At 39.3% G+C, this 22602-nt stretch overlaps 2 protein-coding genes across 2 annotated transcripts in view; one reads left to right on the forward strand and one right to left on the reverse strand.

The window, feature by feature from the left end:
* The window catches only part of CNTNAP2 (contactin associated protein 2), a 1951553-nt gene that overhangs the window by 1447688 nt on the left and 481263 nt on the right, over positions 1-22602 (forward strand). The window lies entirely within an intron of this gene.
* Positions 9263-9714, reverse strand: LOC121489909 (40S ribosomal protein S24-like). The gene has a single exon (XM_041753357.1). It carries the CDS (start codon positions 9675-9677, stop codon positions 9285-9287), a length of 393 nt encoding a protein of 130 aa, XP_041609291.1. The 5' UTR covers positions 9678-9714; the 3' UTR covers positions 9263-9284.

Genomic DNA, 22602 nt, shown 5'->3' on the forward strand with positions numbered 1-22602 from the left:
TTACAGGAGACAGGAGTTTGAGATCAGTGGCACTCTCCTATGATATGTCCATTATGTCTCCTTAATAATTCATTGATGCACATGGATTTTATTTTCAGTTCTTGACCCAAATAATTCAGATTGTATTTGTAAGCATCTCGATATCCTTATTACAAGAGATTTTTTTTTTTTTTTACTCTTTTTGTCACTTATTCAACAAATTTTCTGGAGTACTTATTGTTTTACATAAGTGAACAGAGAAGGAAACTCCCACTCCTTGTGGATATTGCATTCTAACAGAAATGCAATAATAAATACCAAACACAGCACAGTAACATAAACACTATAACAGTAACCAAAGAGAAGTCTAGGGATCCCTGGGTGGCGCAGCGGTTTGGCGCCTGCCTTTGGCCCAGGGCGCGATCCTGGAGACCCGGGATCGAATCCCACATCAGGCTCCCGGTGCATGGAGCCTGCTTCTCCCTCCGCCTGTGTCTCTGCCTCTCTCTCTCTCTCTGTGACTATCATAAATAAATAAAAAATTAAAAAAAAAAAAGAGAAGTCTATAGAAGGACAAAGCATATAGTAGTAGGGTAAGAGGGCAAGGGAGCTGGAGACTATGGAGATAGCTGGGGGAGCCAGCCTCAGTGAAGTGACATTGAAGCAGACCTGGCAAAGATGCAAGAATCTTCCAGGTGACTAGGGGAAGAGCATCCTATCAGGGAAACAGCCAGTACAGTCTTAAGGCAAGTCTGTGTCTGGGATGTTCCAGGAACCATAAGGAGACAAGGGTTCCTGGACCAGATTTCTTACTTTGTTCTTTCTTTTTGCACTTCGGATATTCTTTTTTACCTTTAGGGAAATTTATTTTCCCAAAAATATAGTGTTTGGTTTGTAAAAATAACATCTAATCATAAAATGATCATTAATCTTGATGTAAGTACTTACCTTTGCAGAAGAAGCATGGTTCCCCTGAGAATATTTAAATTTGAGAGTCCTTATACAAAGTATGAAAAGAAATTTATAGTAATGGAAAAAAAAAAGAATCAGCAGAGGAACTGCCCCTTCTTTGGAAAAACACGCTGCATGAGCTCAGTCTGCTTTCAGCCACCATCGCCCCAAATTATCTGTTCAACATCTGCCACTCTGGGGCCATCTCAGACTCTGAGGACAAAGACACTAAAGCTCTCTTGCTCTGTTCTAGCTGATTCTCAAGAGGAGCTGATAAGTCATTAACTCTAAGGGGTAAGTGATTCATAGGAATGAGGGTCTAATAGGAGAATTTTAACTGACTATGGGAAATGGGAGAAATTTATATTTAGGTTGCTTCTCATTCTCACAAAGCAAAGGAACATCTGTTTTCATGATTCAGGGTGCCCTATTGGTATAAACTAACATATACTAATATATATATTATATATATGTAATATATAACTAATGTATACACATACATACAAATTATAGATTTTTAAAAACATACACATGCTATATATTAAAGAAGGTAGCATACAAGACAAAATATTAAATTACATTATAGACACCTGGTCCCAACAGAGCAAGAAGAATTTAATTAAATCACAGATTTGGGAGAAACATTCAATCCTCAATTGATGGGAGAAAACGAGATGTTTCATCATACTAAGTTGAAAAAAATAGGTTCAGGCGGGCTTACACAATGTCATAATGCATCCAGAGGGGTTGGTTTAAGATTTTATAGTAATAAATAATAAATAATTTCATTAAAATTACCTTTATGAATGCTGGTGCCACCTGGGAAAGTCACAGCGTCACTGTTTCCTTCACCAGGTAATTGATATAGTCCCCTAGCAAGCCAAGGGGATGGTATATGCCTGGAATCTCTAATAACATAAAAACCCTTTTGGGGAAAAAAATAGTCATGTCTTTAAAGTTTCATGTGTGTGTGTATGTGGCAGAGAAGAAACTAATTGGAGCAGAAGGTAGCTAGAATTTTTAAGTGTAATCATTAATAGCTTCACAGTTGTGTTGATAGCATCCAACAGGGTTACCTTCTGGGGCAGAAACACAGATCACTCCTGCTGTTCTTGGAGAAGGCATGAGAAGGAAATGGATTCGTGTCCACAAGACCTCTTAGCAAAAAAAATAAGTGCTCTCTAGAAAAATATGATCCGTTCCCAAACTCACCCTTTAACTTTCCATTGGAGGTCCTGTAAAATAGCAGTCCTGTGAAATTACTCATTGAACTGATGAAATTAAAATATTTGTATTCTGCACATGCACACGTGGAGGAAAATCTCACTTCAATTATAGCAGTTAAGCAGTCTGAAGTCATTTTCCCAGCTAGCATTTGGCCATTCCATTGAGATTGAAGGAATCTGGTACAATAACGGTTCTTATTAATTCACTGCTCTTCATTTTAAAAGAATATTATGATTCCTTTGTGCTGTAAATTGTTTGGGCAATACGATGGTGCGGGGCCTTGTGACTATAAAGTCGACATGCTAGGAGGACAAAGTTCTCAGGAACAATAGCTACCATTTACTGTTTGGCACTTTTTAAATGTTCTCTGTAAGATAATTTTTATTTCTGATTCACTTTTCTTTTTGTCTTTCCCAAAAGGGATTTAAGTTAATTACATTTTCTAATGTGACTTTGATATTTCAGTCCCCCCAAATCTTACAAGGAATATGCAGCCGAAATGTCATTCTCATTCTTTTATTTTCCTGGAAACTCTGATATTAAATATGGGTGTCACACTGGAAAGTTCCACCAGAAGAAAAAGTTAAACAAGGCATAAAATTTACATTAGTAACATCTCATTAACCCATCATCTAGAAAGCTTTTGTTACATGATTTTCATCATTTATGAAATTATTTTGGTGTTTCTTTTCGTCTTTTTTTTTTTTGCCTATAGGACTGAACTTTGTTGTGCATTTATCTCCATCAAAATGTTGTAGCTGCATTTGGCATTATTCCCACCACACTCTTCTCCTTTTTTGCGAAAGGATGAAACTAGCCTAGTTTGATAATAATCATCCCTGATTACTCTCTCTGGGGAAAACAGCTTGAGAAGCACATTATTTAATTAAATACTCATAATGCCCTTTAAAACCCTCATTTTCTATAACCTGTTGATTATGAAATCAGTTAGCCTTACATGTAAAAATTTTTACTACTTTTAGTATATAGGTTTACATGCCACTGGGATAGTCATGACTCTTTAAAATGTGTGCAGCTCTTAACTTTCAAACAAAAGGTGTTCTAAAAGTCCACTGCTAAGTCGGTGTTTTGATTTGAAAAAAAAAAAAGAAAGAAAGAAAGAAAGTGTTCTTTAATAAAAATTAATCCTGTAAAAGATAATTGGGTACCCAGGGCAACACCAAACATAAAATAATTATAACACTTTTGCTAATAATACATCTTGTGATAATACTACTAATAATAATGAATAGCAACAACATAGTTAAGAAAATAATCAACGAAATAATATAGCTAAAATCATAGCCCCAAACTGTATTGAAGAAGAGGGCATGAGTCGAGGGGGAGGATTGCGGGCAGTTCTTCATCTGCATCACAATAACTCCGATATTCTTTTTTTTTTAATAAATTTATTTTTTATTGGTGTTCAATTTGCCAACATACAGAATAACACCCAGTGCTCATCCCATCAAGTGCCCCCCTCAGTGCCCGTCACCCACTCACCCCCACCCACACCCTCCTCCCCTTCCACCACCCCTAGTTCGTTTCCCAGAGTTAGGAGTCTTCATGTTCTGTCTCCCTTTCTGGGTGTCAATTCTCAGTTTTCTGTTGTTACCATACCAAACTACCACAAGCTTCATGGCTTAACACAACCTAAATCTGTCATTTCACAGTTCTGTAGGTGAGAAGTCTGAGCTGACTCATGTAGTTTCTCTGTTCTGGGTCATAGGAGGCTGAAACCCAGGTGTTGACCAGCTGGACTCCCATGCGGAGGCTGTGGGAAGAACCATGTCCAAGCTCATTCAAGATTGTTGGAAAAAAATCCAATTCTTTGGGATTGTAGGAGTGGGGCCCTTGTTTCCTTGTTGGCTGACAGGAAAGGGCTGCCCTTACCTGCCAGAGGCCTTTCTCGGTGCTTGATGTGGGCCCCTGCGTCTCAGAGCCAGCAAGCGTGGAATCTTTCTCAGGCTTGGTCTCTCTCTCACTTCTCCTTCAGCCAAGTTCTTCTTCTGCTTCCAGGAAGTGAATGTTCTCTGCTTTTAAGGGCTCATGTGGTTCGATGAAGCCTACTCAAATAATCCAGGGTGATCTCTTTATTTTAAGGTCTATAACTGTAATCACATCTGCAAGGTCCCCTTTGCCAGGGAAAGTAAAACCTCCGCAGGTTCCAGGGATTAGGGTGTGGGCATCTTTGAAGGGCCACTCTTCTGCCACGGATATGACATGCTTCGAGTTGTTCTCCCAGAATTCAATCCATAGATAGGTTTTATGTTCCAAAGCACACGTACCACAGATGTCTGCCGGGACGCAAGCCCCCATCACACTGGCCTCAGGTCCGAGCTGACCGGTACTCTCCTTCAACAGTTCTTAATCTTACTACCACAGAGACACGCATATTCCTTTGTGTTCCCACAGACTCAGACTCCAGCTGCTGCACTGATAAGCTATGTTGTGGCTTGTGCTTAATTTCTGAAAGTAAAAAAGTTAAATAAGTTTTATGCATAAACAGAATGATCTGTTTCACCAACATTGTCTGACCCGTTGGCATAAATAAGAGTGTTTTAGATCACTTTAATAGAATTTCTCCCCAAAACAAGTCTCTCCCAGTTTTCCTTTGAGTAGAGAGTATCCTTGGCCTCTGGAGGGCTCCACTCATTCAGCAGCAGCTCTGCCTTGTAGACATGCCAGTAAACAGATGTCCTGGGAAAATTGGGGGACACCTGCGGGACAGTGATCGTCCCTGTTCTAGCCTGTTTTGAGGTGTATAGTTCAAATTGATCGTTGCATTTATTAAAATTTTCATATATTCCAATATAATATGAAATGGACAGAATACATAAATCTTTTAGAAAATGAGTAAAGAAAAGCATTTGAGACTGGAATTATTCCAGAAATACTTCATAGGAAACTTGAACTAGAACTTAAAAAATAGTGGAGGTAGTTAACATAGAGTTTGGTTTATGCTTAGAAATGCCTTTCAAGGGGCACCTGGGTGGCCCAGTCGGTTAAGCATCTGCCTTCGGCTCAGGTCATGATCCCCGGGTCCTAGGATCCAGTCCTGCATCAGGCTCCCTGCTCAATGGAGAGTCTGCTTCTCCCTCTCCCTCTGCCCCTCCCCCTGCCCATTCTCTCTCTCTCTCTCTCTCTCTCTCTCTCTCTCTCTCTCTTTCTCAAATGAATAAATAAAATCTTTTTAAAAAAAATGAAATGCCTTTCAAACACCCTTTGAAAGTTATTAGGATACCAACTGCTTGCCCTAAAAATTGACAATTAAAGAAAAGTCTGCGAAAGAACTATATTTTTCAGTCATCAAAATGACTGGTCGGGAAAAACTCTTCTTTACAGAAATCTGACAGTAAATACAGAAAAAGTGATAGAATTAGAAAGTCACTATTTTGCCATATTCATGAAATAACCGACTCAGGCAGTGGTCATCAGTGATCGAACCCATTAGTTTAAAGCTCGAGGAAGAACTAGAGAAAACAACACCAAGTGAGAAAACCAGCACCTTTCCCCCCTCCCGATGTAATAGGAAGCACGCTGCACCCTCCATTGTGACGTAGTCCTTCCAGAAGGTTGAACCTGAATCTAATTAAGCCTCCGTCGATAACTTCTAGCCAAGAGGAAATAAGGAGAACAAGTAGTTAAATAACACAATAGATCAAACAGAAATCTAGACTAAGGGATGTTTTATAGGACAAGTGATGAATTTTCTATGCCAAGTTAATGGCACTAAAGGACTGCTGTGGATGTTTTAAAAAGAGAGAGACGGAGAGAGACTTAGAAGGATTTAACAGATAAGATGTTTGGATCTTCTTTAGCTCTTAATTTGAACATGTCAATTATGAGAAAAGACATTCTTGAGACAATTATAAAGTGTTTATTTTGGACTGGATATTGTTAATCCATAGGTGAGGTGGTACCCCCGTGACTCTGGGAGAGAATGTCTGTGTTTTTACAGATGGTTATTACAGCATTTAGGCATGAGGGACCCCTGGGTGGCTCAGTGGTTGAGCATCTGCCTTCGGCTCAGGTTGTGATCCTGGGGTCCTGGGATCCAGTCCCACATTGGGCTCCCCACAGGGAGCCTGCTTCTGCCTCTGCCTGCGTCTCTGCCTCTCTCTGTGTCTCTCATGAATCAATTACTAAAATCTTTATTTAAAAAAATATTTAGGCATGAGATTACATACTCCTGGGGTTTGCTTTATAAATCTTCAGCAAAGGAAAAAAAATGAAGCAAATGTGGCAAAACCTCAATAATTGTTCGACCTAAATGATGCATATGTGGAGATTTGGTATATTATCTCCCTTTCTCCATACATTTGTTGGTTATAAAATGTTTCATGAAAAATTTCTAAATCGCTTATTTGCACTTAACTATATACCCTAAATCTGTTGATTTGTATTTTTAACAAACAGGGACTGTATTATTATTATTGTTGTGTAGTGGTAGGAGTGAATATCCCTATTTCATTAAGTACCGTCCTTTTAAATAGTTGGTTTCTTATAGGATTGGTCTAATTTCCTTGAGTCTCTGTGCCTCAGGGCCAATGTTCATTGATAAGGCTTCTTTTTTTTTTTTTTTAATTCCCATTAATAGGCAGTCTTCAATCCAGAAGAGTTTGAATTTAGTTCTGCTAACACAATCTGTATCCATTTTACCATTTCTCAAGATTTGCAGAAGCCAATCGTGTACTAATCAGGGAACAAGAACAATAATTGATCCCATTTGCTTAGCCTTGGAGAGAAGCGCAGTGATCAGTCTTAGAGGATGACCTGAATGAATCAAAGTGATGGATGCCCTGCTTGGTCACGTCTGCTGCACCTTCTCTGGATACACCAAGAGGAGGCCCAACGTCTGTTGGGAGACGCAGACCACGGTGTCCTTTGGCAGCGTGAGGTGGAGCTGCTGTCACAGGGAGATGCTTTCTTCATTTCTACAAAAAACTGCAGTTCTAGTCTTACCTCTGCCTTATTCCCCCTCAAATTTAACAATGCTGATTCTAAGTTTGTGTCTATTTTTTTTCCTCAATGGTTAATTACAATCCCATCCCCCTATTAAGTTTCATTTTCCAGTCTTAAAAAAAAAAGGCAATTAACAAAGCAGCTTAAAGGCTAAATCATTGAGAGAAAACTCTCATTTTCTTAGGAGAGTCTGTCATTTTCTTACTTATAGTTATAATTCCTATTTTCAGAGAAAGGGCAGGAAGAGAAGGTAGCTTGATATTCAAATAATACCCTTCAAGGTGCATCCCATAAATGTCAAGTTGAGCAGAACCCGTCTCCATTTTTGTAGCATGCCAGACACACCGAATCGAGATTCTTGGGGTTTCTTGTAGTGTTTCTCATTCTGTTCTATTGAGCAATTTTGTTTACAGGTAATTTTAGCTTTGGATGATGCTCTGGTTAATTCGGCTTCTGGAGCAAAGAAGGGGTAATTCCACTTAAAGGTCACCATAGAATTTTAATCATAGAGGTGAGAAAGGAAGGAAACGCACAAGCCTCATTAGTGATATAATGAGGAAAAATTCAGTCTCAGATAAATGGTACCAGCTTCTGAAGCTTTGCTGTAAGCCGGAGAAGCACTAGGAAAAAAGGTTGGATCAGAAAAGGTTAGATTAGCAGGACTTTAGGGGCACTTGTGTAGCTCAGTGGTTGAGCATCTGCCTTTGGCTCAGGTCATGATCCCAAGGTCCTGGGATCGAGTCCTGCATCAGGCTCCCTGTAGGGAGCCTGCTTCTCCCTCTGCCTGTGTCTCTGCCTCTCTCTCTCTGTGTCTCTTGTGAATAAATAAATAAAAATCCAAAAAAAAAAAAAAACGAAAGAAAGAAATGCAGGACTTTAGACTATGTGTACATTCTTCATGATACCATTTTCCTGCCAGGTCCTCGGCAGCCTGACTGGAGGAGGACTCTGCCCACCAGCCAGTGCCCCTTGTTGCTCTTTATCCCCCTTTCTCCAGCCCCAACCTAATCATGGATTCCATATCCCAGATCTTGATACTCATTTTTAAGCAAATTCCCCTTTTATTTAAGTTTTAGTTATACTGTTACTATTTTGTACTTTAGAATGTTTAACTTTATTATTTTTACTGAGGAATAATTTTCACATAATAAGATATAGACTCGGAACCTACAGTTTGATAAGTTTTGGCAGATGCACACACCTGTGTACTCCAGGCCCCATCATGATACTAGAACGTTTCCACCTGCCTAGAAAGTTCTCTCTCAGGCCACTTTCCTGACTATCACTGCCTTGCAACCCAAAGGAAACCACTGACCTGATTCTATCAACTTAGATTAGTTTCACCTGTTCCAGAATTTTATAAGTAAACAGAGTAATACAGAACATACTCTTTGAAGGCTGGCTTTTTGCTTCAGCATAGTATTTTGCAGCTTTGTCCATGGTAATAGTCCATTGAAAAAATATACCTCAATTCATTTATCTATTTTCCAGTTCATGGGTATTGGGGATGTTTCTAGTTTCTTACTGTCAGGAATAATGCTGCTATGAATATTCTGGTATGAATCTTCTAGTTTATCTATTTTTCTTCAGTCCTGCCTGAGAGCAGGCTGGCTGGGTCATAGGGTAGGTAAATGTTGAAATTTATGAGAAACTATTCAACAGTTTTCCAAAGGGTTATAACTAATTTACACATCTACCAGCAAAAGGCTGTAGTTCCAGTTGCTTCATCCTTACCAATATTTGATGTAGTCAGCATTTTTATTTTAATCTTATCCATTCTAGTGGGCATGTAGGGGTATGTCACTGAAGTTTCAATTTGTATTTGCTTATGATAAATGATGCTGACTACCTTTTGTGCTTACCAGTTATTACACATCTTTCTTTGTTGAATGTCTGTTCAAGTCACTTGTCTGTGTTTTTGTTGATTATTATTGAATTATATAAGTACATTATTCTGTATATAAGTCCTTTGAGATATATACCTTCTTCGTGTATAAAGGGAAGTTTTTAATTTTGGTGAAGTACGATTTAACATTTCTTTTTTTTTTTTTTTTTTTTTTTTAACGTTCTTAGTTTATTAATCCTCTCATGAAAAATCTGCACAATCACCACAGATAAAGCCACTGCAGAATCTTTACTCCTTCTGTTGTCCAATCTCCAGCTCACTTTTTGCCAGCACCAACGTTGGCTTTTGCAGTCCCCCTGACTTTCTTCATTCTGTTTTTACGTTCTTTGCGCTGTTTTCTTGAAGTCTTTTTCTTCTCATACAGGCCATGTCTTGCAAGTCTATGTTTGGGTTCATTTTTCTTTGCATAATCCAAGGAATCATAAATCATGCCAAAGCCAGTTGTCTTGCCACCACCAAAATGGGTTCTGAATCCAAATACAAATATGACATCTGGTGTGGTCTTGTACATTTTGGCTAGTTTTTCCCGAATTTCTGTCTTAGGTACTGTTGCTTTCCCGGGGTGAAGAACATCAATGACCATCTGTTTCCGCTGAAGCAGTCGGTTGGTCATGAACTTCCTGGTCCGGATAGTTACTGTATCATTCATGATGGCGGCCGAGCTTCAAGCAGCCGAGGAGGAAAAGAGACCGATTTAACATTTCTTTTGTAACTACTGTTCTCTTGCTATTGTCTAAAAAAGAAAGTTGCCTCCTCAAGGACATAATGATAGTCTCCTATGTTTTCTTCCAGAAGTTTTATGATTTTGGCTTTCAGATTTGGGTTACTGACTCAGTTCAAATTAATTTTTGCATGGTGTGTGATCAGGATCAAAATTCATTTTTTCTAAAGTTACTGAGTTTCAGAAACATTTGTGGAAAAACTTAAGATTGCTTTCCTCTCCCTACTGAATTCCTTAAGCATCCTTATTGAAGATCAATTGACCATATAGCTGTGGGTTATTTCTGGACTATCCTGTCCTAGTGATCTAGTTGTCTATCCTTACTACAGTCACATTTCCTCCATATTGATAGCAAATTCTTTACTAATGTGGAAATATCTCCAAAATGGACTGTTGAGTAGAAAAAGAGTGTACTGATCAATGTATATAGCGCATTACCATTTTCCTGAAATGACAGAAAATAAAATAAGTTCTTGTATGTTAGAATATGCATTTTTGGGGCACCTGGGTGGCTCAGTTGGTCAAGTATCTGACTCTTGATTTCACCTCAGGTTAAGATCTTGGGGTCGTGGGATCAAATCCCATGTGAGGCTTGTTGCTCAGTGGGGAGTCTGCTCAAGATTCTCTCTCCCTCTCCCACTGCCCATCCCCTCAATGTGTTCTCTCTCTCTCTCTCTCCCTCTCCCTCAAATAAATAAATACAACTTTATAAATACTACATCTGAAGCTAGTGATGTACTATATGTTGGCAAGTTGAACTTAATTAAAAAAAATATATATGCACTTAAAGCCCTGGAAGGATATACAAGGTATGAACAATACTAATAAGAGTAGTTACTTATGGCAGGTTGGGAGTATATGGTAACTGGGTAGATGCAGGACAAGAATATGATGAAGAATATATATGATTATATATATTCTTGTATATAAGAATTGCTATTTCTTTTTAATTTTTATTTTTTTTATTTATGATAGTCACAGAGAGAGAGAGAGAAAGAGGCAGAGACATAGGCAGAGGGGGAAGCAGGCTCCATGCACCGGGAGCCCGACGTGGGATTTGATCCCGGGTCTCCAGGATTGCGCCCTGGGCCAAAGGCAGGTGCCAAACCGCTGCGCCACCCAGGGATCCCCAAGAATTGCTATATTTTTAAACAATATTGACATAGCAGTTCATAATATCTTTAGGTGAAATTTTTCAGGCCTTGGGTTTTGTTAACACCTGCTTTATTTATTCAACACATATTTGTTGACTGCCTATTGTGTGTCAAGCGATCTTTGAACCCCTAGGAATATAGAGGTGAGCAAAATTGACCTATTCCTTATGTACATTCTAGTGGAGGAAAAAGATAGTAACTGATCAACAAAGGAAACAAGTATTCACTGAAGGTGGTAAGTGCTATGAATGACATAAATAGTGAGAGACTAGCAAGGCAAACACAAGAAGGGGGGATCTGGAGAGGGACTTTCTGAGAAGATACCATATGAGCTGAGACCCAATTGCCAAGAATGATCCAGAAGCAGAATGGATTGAGGGGGCATGAAGAGATACTTTGCAGGCATGGTTAACTGCAGAGGAAGAGGCCCTGCAGGTACAAATGGCTGAGCAGACACAGGAAGCAGACAAGCAGGGTGGCAGGGCACAGCGTGAGTGACACAGGGTGAAATCGTGGAGGCAGGAAGCAGCTCAGGCCAGTAGAACTTTATAGGAGGTGATGAGGAACTTGGATCTTATTCTAGATGCAGGAAAGCTCTTCGAAGGAGTGAAACAATCTGACCTTAGTTTAAAAATAAAAAAAAAAGTTCATCTTGTCAGGAGAAGAACTGATTAAGTAGAAGCCAGCAGTGAGAGAAGAAGAAAATCAGGAGTTAGTATCACAAAAGCCAACAAATGAAAGTGTTTGGAAAAGGAGGAAGTGCCAGATTGTTCCAAATGTAAGAGAACTCTTTGCTAGATTTAGTCACATGGAAGTCCTCTATGGTCTGATGGGCACAATGTCTATGGGGTGGTGGGCACAGGGGACAAGACCAGAATATGCTGGAAAGTAAAAGGATTTCCTGTATTCTGTATCCCCATCCCCACTACACACTGGGTGCGCAAACACACACAGAACAAGTGAAAAGTAGAGAAGTGGACGAAAATATTTAGAAGATTCTTTCAAATGTTCTCTAAAGGCAGAAAGAACATGGAGATGCTTTGTGTGTGTCCAGAGGGCGTATCTATGTGTTAGTTTAACATATTTGGTACCTATTTAAAATCCTAATAAGGAAAACTGCCATAGAACAGGATGTTCCTCGTGTTTTAGTGACTAAATCCCCCTGAGTAAATTTAGAAGGAGTTTATTTTTGTATAATCCCACCCTGTTGGAAGTAATATTATTGGAAGTTTCCACTGAAACTTTTAATATGACTTCTCACTTACCCACAATGGCTTGACTGATGAATCCGCATTGTTAATACCCCCGTAAGGAACTGTGTGCTAATCATTGATGCTTCCCCACTAAGCAGACACCAAATGGGTGTTTCAAAGTTTGACGCTGGTGAGTGTTGGTAGAATGTATGGAATATCACTAGGACAACATGTTCAGTCAAACATATGGCTTTCATTTGAAGTTAAGGGGTTGGGGCCTGGGTTATTACTTATGAGTAATAATTAAATGCAAATTTAAATATTTTTACTGCTCTATCCTTATTTTGCTATTTGTCACCTCTTGAAGAGACATTTGGTCCATAGAATATTTTTTAGAGGAAAATAAAAAAGTCTTCCACAGTGAGTACCACCTCTCAAGCTGATTCTGGATGTAAAGCCTGTTTCACGATAATCCAGAGCCTTCCAAACTGTGTATTCAACTCCCTCTATTTGTACCGTCTGCTAATATGCTTGTTGTGTTTAACGATTACGGAAAACGATGGGTTCTTTTCTTGGCCCCAGTCTTACACATTCCACTTTATTTTCTCTTCTGCCTTTAATTCGTGTGTGTCCCCAGTTTTCTGCCTCTGACAGAGGCTCCAGTCCGTGCCCCCTTCTTCCGCAGCCACAATTGCAAGAAACCCAGTTGTAATCAGCAATCTGCCCCGCTGCTGAAAGCTATTAGTGCCAGTGTTGTTAATGACCTACCCGGTTGAATGTGGTGATTTAAGAGGTAGACTGATTCCTTGTCTCCCCCTAGGGCCTTGTTCTTAAATGAGATTCCCACGCTGTTTACTCCACTAGCATAAGGAGTATTAACCACTACCCACCACACTTCATATATCAACACGGTGAATTGAAGTAACAGGAAGCTTGAAACGTATCACCACGTTCCAGGTATGAAGCCACACACCCTGAAGAAACCTGGCACCCCTAATTTCAGCCTAAGGAAGTTGGATAACCCTGCCATTTGCTTTGAAGTTATAAATATTATTTCCTTCTGGGGACTAGAGGGGGAGAGGGGTACAGTTAGATTTCTTTTAGGAACTGAACACATTAGAAGTAACCTGCAGAATCAATACCAATTACTTGCAAGCAAGGGCTGAGAAATCATTGAAGCTATAGAGTGTGCATGTAGGTGAATGGCTTAAAACAAAGAAAATACTGGGCTGGCCCCAAACTCACAAAACAGGAGCGAAGTAGCAAAGTCCTCTCCCACTTACTTGGATGCTTTGGTAATAATTGGTTCCATCAACAATCATAGCACTTAAAAAATAAATACTGCAGCAAGTAACTCCGTATAAGAAGGCTATTGTCCGGACTCCCTGGCATAACTGAGGTTTGTGTTGTCTTTTTAGGAAACATCAAGGCATTCAGAAGGTGTGTAGGGACAGCTTATCTGCATAAACCAGCAAACCCTTCATTCAACATCGAAGCTTTCTGCATGCCAATGTTATGTGTTTAGCGTCTCAAGATTCTATTTAGCAGATTTTCACTTTGAGGGGCTTGCTACAGCCTTTAGAGATTTAACTGCTAGGCTCTCCTTTGTTCAAAAGATTGAAACAATGCCTTTCAAAATCCTGGAATTCTTAAGCTTGTGTTTCACACTGACCAGAAAATAGGATTTCTTCCTCTTCTTATTGTCTTCCAGTACTACATAGCACGTGTCTATGAAGACAGGGACCCTGAAAGCTCACTCTCTAGCCAGTCGTGATGGAGAGGTCCTGAGGAACTATTAGGTCTCTCTAGCTTGTTCAAGTCCATGACCGATTTCTGTTATGGGGCGTGGGGGAGGGAGAGATGCTGCAGAATTTCCTCATAGTTGACAGCCCTACTTACCACACAAGTACAGTGATATAGAGACGATGCCTATGATTAAAGCTCATTTGAGAAGGAAAAGTTTTAGGCATCCGTGTCACCAGTATGAATAGCACAAAAGGTTATTATAGATCCCCTTGGACCATTATTTTCCTCGACTTCATTTTTGCTGTCTCTGGACATAGAAGAGTAGGATTCTTAGTACTTGAAATATTTGTCTCAAAATGCAATGTCACCAAAAAAAGCCTCCTTTTACTGTCTTACTTTTTTTTTTAATTGCAGAGCCTCTAATTAATATTTGGTAAGTAAGAAGTAAATGTCTAGCTACACAACACCTAAAAATGAGAGCTCTTGGTAATTGCTTGGGGGAGAACTGAAACAGGGGAAGTGTGTCACACAATCCCATAATGGCCATCAGGCACTTTCCAAACAGGAAAGGTAGATGGGGAGAAGGAAATTTTGCTTAAGGTGAGTTTGGGATGTGTCAGAGTTAGTTTGTGGGAAATAAGTAATTTTATCATATGTACAAAGCACCGGTAAGTTCACTCGCTGCAGACATGGTGAAATGCTCCTTGAAAAGTAATATTTTCTAAATGCAATATGCACTTCACCATTCATGTTTTTATAAATACTTTATTTATTTGTTTGTTTTGAGAGAGAGAAAGAGTGTGGGGGTGAGGAGCAGAGGGAGAGGGAGAGAGAGAATCTTAAGCAGGCTCACAACCTCGAGATCATGACCTGAGCCCAGAGCAAAAGTCAGACACTCAACTGACTGAGCCACGAGGTGCAAAGCATTACAAATATTAAGACTCAATAGATATATTTACTTTTTCCTTTGAAATAAAAATAATTCTCATTTTAATTTCATATGTTGAGTTGTTAAAAGAACATTGGAAGAGGCAAATAGTCCATATATGTTTTTATCTCTATGAGTTTGTGCAGTTTATAGATAGACTCAGCAATGCTTTTGATGAGTGTTGTTGGTAGCATTAGGTGGCTTGTTAATGGAGTATTGACCCAACAATTTATTGAGACAAGTCCTTCTGCTTCACTCACTGATGTGTTTCATATTATAATTACATCTAACACTTTCCTTCACAACTTAAATTAGGATAGTTGGGTGGAACTTTTAGAAAGTATATAATAAAACTATGAGTAGAATTATTAATTATGGCAAAGTGTGTTTTGAAAAGAGAAAGTAGGTTTGTTACTCAGAAAGGAAATTCTGAAGTGTAATGATAATCTTTAAAAAATAACATCATGAAGGGATAAAAGATTTTTGCTGGGACATAGAAATCAACAGAAATCATGTACTTACTATGTACAAGCACACAGGCCTGATGCATTTCATCCAGCTAACAGGAGAAAATAAGTGTGCAGAAAATCTGAATGAGACACGGCAGCTGGCAAACACGGGGCAGAGGTTAGGCGTGATCTGAGAAGGTGTGGTGTGGGCAGCACAGAACTCTCCTCCCTAGAGAAGCCAAGAAAGAATTTCCAGAGAGATGGTTTTGAAGGGAGTTTTGAAAATGAGATGTAAAATATGAGGAAAAAGTCTAGAAAAAGCAAAGGTTTTTGTATGGTGGACATTTTGATTTCAGCTCCTGGTTTTCATAGAACCCTGAGGCCAGACAGGAGGGGCATGTCATCTCAGGCCAAGAAGCTGTAGGTGTCCTCTCCAAGCCTGGCAGTGGAATGCCATCAAAGGTTACAAGCTGGGAACTATTATAATGAGTTCCATAAAGAACAACGTGGCAATCATGTGCTGGATGGACTCAGAGAAAGACCAAAGCCAGGAAAACTAAGAAAATGTTTTAACACTAATAAAAAAGGATTAATTGTACATCTACCTGAGATTTCTAATAAGAAATAGAGAATGGAATACAAAAGGAAATCACAAATCCAGTTCAACAAAGATTTAAAATTTGTAAGTGATGTGATAATCCTAGTACTCGTCCAATTGTTAGGAATCCATTAATTCTGAGTCTATAATTGGAACATTTCTAGAATTCTGCATTTTATTTGACATTAGTTTAACTTAAAGATTCTCTTAAGTGTCAACCAATCAATTTGATTGTGATTAAGAATTTCCTCTTAATTTGTAGTTTCATATTGGCTGGAGAATGGAAGCTGGAAAGCTGTAGCCCATGTTCTACATTTGGTCCATATACACAACAAATTCAAATTTGATGACACTAAAACAACCATTTTGTGTTTGCACTCCCAGTTTTTCATTCAGTACTTTATTAATGAGACTTCCAACCCAAATCTCTGACTGGTATGTCCAACAATCTTCTTTAACACATGGAAAACTCTCAGGTGAATGGAAATTGCTTGCATTTTTTTCTCAAATGAAAAACAAATGTGTAGGAAAGATATTTATAATAATCACATGGCAGAGTGGACATGACTTTTCATTATAGTAAAATTGGATGAATCCACTTGATTCTTCCAACTGTTATTATCTTATTAAAAAAAAACTAGAAAATACTTCTTACTGGATATGTCCTTCAAGTAAAAACGGAAGAAATTTTAAGGGCCAATGTCCTCGTCAGTGATAAATCCAATTTCTATTGATGCAAATATCCTGGTGCCAAATATTTTCTTCATTTGCCCCATACTTGGTGGGTAAGTGGGTAAAACGAAGACTTCTGAATCAACCTGACGACTCCCTGAATCCTATCAAGCCTTCCATAGCAGCAAGGCTTTGTCAATCCACCTAACCTGTAGGAAATAAACTCATCTGTTGATTGTATAAATTTGTACACAGTAAACGTGGTGTGCTTAGAACAGAGCAGGCACATGTTAGATGCTTAATAATGATTTGTTGAGTAAATGAATATTTTTACTCTATACGAAGTGGGCCATGAGATATACTCACAAATTACATGGTAAAACTTCTCAAGTGCTGACCTCTGTGTCATTGATGAATGAGAGGAGAGTTGAAAGAAAAGGGAGAAATGGGTGAATATGGTACACCCAATGAAGATGGGAAGATGTGATTTCTGGGTACAACCCTGGGAAACAGGTGCATTCTAGAGTTTCGCTTACTGATACTTATTTCCTACAGAGTCATACTCACGTGAGAGCCTGGCCATCCAGACCCAAGGCGAATGCAGGTTTTAGGGAACAGACAAAACTGGACTTAAGTTTTTTCCCTAGTGGAGTGAACTTAAGCATTCCATTTAAAATTTCTGAGCTTCAATTTCCTCATTTATAATGTGAATCTCATAGGGGTGTTATAAGAAATGATGGATTACTGTATTCTTCCATTCTATGTCACATGCCCATTTCACGTTTTAATTGGGATGATTCTTAAAATCAGTGCTATGTCCACTTTGAGGGGAAAAAGTGGCACATAAAATGATGGGGCATCCTACAATAAATGGAACCTTAATTTGATGAAATACAGGAAGGTAATAAAGGCAAAGTGCTTCCCACAACATCTGGGATATAATAAACAAAAAAACAAACAGTCTGGAAGGGGATGCTCAGTGCTGCTGTTGTTGCACTCTGCTACATCACATAGAAAAAACATCCCTTTCCTCATAAATGCTCACTGACACTCCAGCTCATATTAATGCCATCCAGATCAGATTTTTGCAGAAGAGTAATTAAAGTCTTAAATGTCCTGGTTTCCCTAATCGTCTAAAATATCGTAACTTTTTAATGTAAAACAATAAAGTCCGTCCATGAGTACTGAGGGTCTGTGATGTGCTGAGCACTCTACTAGGCACACACTTCTATCATTTTTTTAATTTGACTTTAATATGATTTACCATCACCACCAACAACAGCACCATATGGCAGTTTCCCCATTTCCTCTAAAATAATTTACTGAGGCTTTAGTGTATCCAACTGACTGAACTCTCTATACTGAATTTTTCTCAAGGTTTCTTCAGGACATCAGAAAATAATGGAGATTTTTTTTCAGGTGGCCCTCTACCAACTGGATATGAAATTGGATCAGCTGGAGGCAAGAGCAGATGGGGTTGAGCAACAGATGGAAAGATCTTGTTTAGGATATGCAGAATCATCCTGGCAAAATCAATCATACCACAGGAGTTAGTTTCAGTTTGGTTGAAGAAAATGAAATGAAGTAGACAATTGAGTTCCTGGGAAATGAATAAGGGCTCATACTCTAGAAATAGTCTTGATTAAGTGTCAATAAGACAAATGAGCTAATGATACTGAATTAGAAGTCTCAACTGTCATGCTTCTCAATGATTTAAGCTCTCGTTATTTCATACTTACTATGTGCCAGGCACTTTACATACATACCTCATTTAACCCTCTCAAAAGCCCCATGAGACAGGCATCTTTCCCATTTTACAGAGGATGAATTGAAGCAGTAGGTTAATTGCTTCAGGTTACATTAGTCTAGGTGACAGAGCCAGGGTTGTTGCTTGTCTGACTCCAGAACCTGCACAAACCATGACCTCTACCAGACTGCCTTCCGGTGTTAATTGGTGTTTGTACAAGAAAAAGTTAGAAGAGCAAATGATCAGTTTGGAGGAGTCCTTGGGTCCTCTCCACAGTAACAATTAGAACAGACCTACAACAATTTGAATGACCTTTGTGGCATCTGGCCTGAATCCTAGCAGGAAACACATGACCCCCAGAGAAGGAGAGGCTCACAGGGACCATGCACCAGCTGTGGTGAATCACGTGGACTCCCTATAGAAGCTTCACATCTGCTTCCCCCTAGAAGGTCCCCAGAATCCTGGAGCCATACTGAAGTGAATCTCCACAGAGAGCTTGGACCCAAAGAGCCCCAGGTACCCATTCATATCCAAACACACTATGATGAATCCTGCTTCCCCTTAGGGCATTCACCAAATGTGTGCCTCTGAGTTAGTGAGTAGGATTTGGAGTACCCACTTGCTTCACAACTGTAGATAAGCCACAAAGAAGAAAAATTCATTTCAGCCCAAATCTGTGCCTGGCTCTAACTTTGAAGCAAGACTGAGAAGTGGAAGGGAATTATTAATTGACTGCCTACTACTGCCAGGCACTGTGCAGACCATATACTTGGGTGGAAGGAGGAAAGATAAGGCTCAACAGCAGCTGGACAAATGTCTGTCAGGTGCCATGTTCTTTATGTGTCATTTCATTTCGTACAGATTCTCTCATGTCACCGAGTCCCTGTTGACTATGAGGCCACATTGCTCAGCCGGAGGTTCAAGAAGCTGATACTGGTTTTGATTAAGCAGAACATAAGCCCACTTTTCTGAGAAGAATAATAGAAATGGCAAGCATATTCCCTTAAGGAAGTAAATTTATTTGTCCAACTTATTTTCCTCAAACAAAACAAACTTATTTTTCCATTTCTATTAAAACAATAGAATGAAAAAAAATAAATAAAAATAAGATAAAACAATATAATGTATGTCTTGCTGTCCATACACAAATATCACAAAAATCTTTGAGCCTTCAAGAAGGTAGAGGAATTCATTAAGCATAAGAATGAGGAATCTCGGGGTGCCCGGGTGGCTCAGTTGGTTAGGCTGCTGATTCTCCGTTTTAGCTCAAGTCATGATCTTGGGTTCCTGGGGATCGAGCTCTACGTTGGGCTCCACACTCAGGCGGAATCTGCTTGAGGATTCTCTCCTTCCCCCTCTGCCCCTCCCTCCTCAATAAATAAATAAATCTTTAAAAAAAATGAAAAATCTCTTCAAATGCAACCATGCCTGGTAGTATGAGAATAATGAATGCCTGTTAGGAACAAACATGAATTAAAGTTATAGGTGTAATGCACTGTAGGCATTAAATTAATAATAAATGACAACTAAAGGATCGCTTTAAAACAATGAGACTATGAATATTCAAGACATACATTTCCACTTAAGAAAAAATGATATCAAAATCTACCATTGAACTTGTATTCTGGAACACTAAAAACAATTATATACCTTGAAAATACACACATACTGAGGAAATAGAACCTAAAATAGAACTTCATGAATTTTGTGACACACAGTTTTTCATATTGTAATAATTCTGAAATTGGGATGTGTCTTAATTGCAATGACATTTTATGGTCACTTTCAGCCAGGTGGCAGTTTGATATAGCAAGCATCGCTTACAAACAGGTAAACATCAAACCTTATCAGCATCTTGCAAGAAAATTCCAGACAAAATAATGAAGCGCTCTTGTTATCCCCAGGAACCAATTGTCTGGGGATAGGAAGGTTGAAATGGTGCATTAGATGGGTTTAACAACATTTTAGGAGCAAAAGTAAGAAGTTGTGTGCCATTGCAAAATGATTTAAGAGCCCAGCACCAAAGAATTTTAGTTGTGTAGTGTATTTGTTTAAGAGTTATTACATAACCTTATCTGCTGATGGCATAGAGATTTCTATTTTAAAACTTGCCATTTTTTAAAAAAAGGACATTAATTACTGAGTCAAAGGTGACTCAAATAGACTTCAAGTGAGTTTAGACTTAAGCAAGTTTCAGAAACAGCTTACCAATTTATCGTTATTTTTTATGCATGTGCAAGAAATGATTGTAAAAATCCAGAATACTTAAATTAATTCAAAAAGAGATCTTTTAATAAGTACAAATTTTTTCAAGTGATACAATGTATCACATCTGTGGATGTGGTGGTATGTATCTTAGCTTTTCACAAAACAGATCTAACCGCTCACATCAGACATGATGAAATGAGGTTCATCAGAGGGTGTAAGAATGTTAGGAGACGGTCTTCAAATCCAGAGACATATGGTACAGAAGAAATCAGTGCCAGCCTGGAAGTTTCTAGAGATTCTTGGTTTGGTTGTTTAATTAACTGGCTGAGCAACCTTGAGCAAGTCACTTAGTCTCCCTGGACCCTGTCTGTGAAACAGGGAGCTGTGCTAAGTGATTTCTGAGCACTGGAGAATCGACATCAGGAAACAGCTGAATCTGTCAGAAAAATAGAATCTACTTTGCATATTCCAAGGAGAAAGGCACTTAATGTAGGGTATTAGTTGCTTAGAAAAATGGTGGGAAGTCTGATATAACTCACCACTACTTTCTCTTAGCTTCTCCACTGGTCGCCATGGAATTAGACACTGTCCCCCATGCCAGGAATTGCAGGAAACATCCACCTGTGTGGTCCCAGCTGCCTGCAGCATCCTCAAGGGGACTTACAGAGGATACGACAAAATCTTGCATGTCCCAAACCCACACATCTACCACTGCCCATACATAAATCTCTTTCCCACCCTTCCGATCTCACACAGGGGCTTCTTGCTAGTGGAATCTAAAGTGGAACTCCGGCATCAAGGGACTTGGGGAAACATGTTCCCCCAATGCCAGTCCTGTGCGATGTGGAGAGCACAGAGGGAGACGGGATTGGTGTTAGGGCCCCACGTAAGTGTCTGATACCCCAGCTGGGGAGCTAGGGGCTCTGGTGGCAATGCAGGTGTACAAGAAGGAAGGGACTGTGTAGAGACACAGTCAGACATCAAGGGGAAGAAGGCCCATATCTGAACGATGCTTCAAAGGAAAAACTGAAAGATTGGCTGTGGATTGCTCTTTCCATTCACACAGCAAGTCAATATAATCTATAAATCAAGTCTCTTTAACTCTTCTACCGGCTGTCATGTCCTTCTTCCCTGGCTTTCCTCTAACAGGAACAATACCCCTGCCCCCTCTTAGTGCAACAAGAATGATTTGCTAGCAGAAGCTCTGTGAATCAGCCTTTGCACTGAACATGTTATATTGTTTGGGAACCTGGCTAAATTTTTCCATAACTGCTTTGAAAGTGATTTCCATTTAGAGCTAGGTGGAACAAATTTGTGCTGCTGGCTAAATCTTCTTTTTCTTTTTCTAGGAACAGAATCTCATAAAAAGGACTATTGCTCTTTTGTACTTTTCTGTGATGCATTTTTGTGTTGGGGTCTATGAAGGAAGCCATCTAAAAATATATTGAGTGTTGTGAAAATATCCTCATAATTCTGCCAGAATTCAACTTTTTAAAAGTCGTCTTTTTTCCCCCTTTGTGCCTCTTTTTCAATTATTTCTTTCCCTTTGGTACACTGCCAGATTAATATTTCTGGGTCTTTCATAGGCCCCTACAGTGGCTGAAAGGACCCATCTCCCACCTGTGAGGGCCTCATTAAACTCCAGCAGTTTGATGACTGCATGAACTCAAGCACAGACACAGGGAGAGATGATCACTTTCAATAGAAAACCTAATATCACCGGTAGTTGGAATTCTAAATGCTTTTTATGACAAGTATAATAGGCATTCCTCATGCTCTGTTTTGTGTCTGTATCTATGTTATGTTATACCAGACCCCGGCTAATAAAAATGCCGCTGTCTAGTTAGTAAGGGTTTTAGCTTATTTCAACAACATCTTAGTGTTGTTGAGCTATGTTTATCTTGAACTCTACAGAGGTGCTTGTTTTCATTGTCATTTAGCTGAATCAGAAACCTAGCGCTCTGCTTGCTCACAACCCTAACTACCTCATGTTTCTTTAACTTTAGGTATCAAACTAACTCACCTGAGGCTTGATTCTCTAATGAGGACAAGAAAAGACTTACCCCATATACCATACTGTTTAGTTCCCCAATTATTTGTCTCTACTCATGGATTTGGCAAGCCACAGTCTGGAACTGACCAGCCGGGACATGCAGTA

This window comes from Vulpes lagopus, chromosome 4 (genome assembly GCF_018345385.1).
Source record: "Vulpes lagopus strain Blue_001 chromosome 4, ASM1834538v1, whole genome shotgun sequence".
NCBI lineage: Eukaryota > Metazoa > Chordata > Mammalia > Carnivora > Canidae > Vulpes > Vulpes lagopus.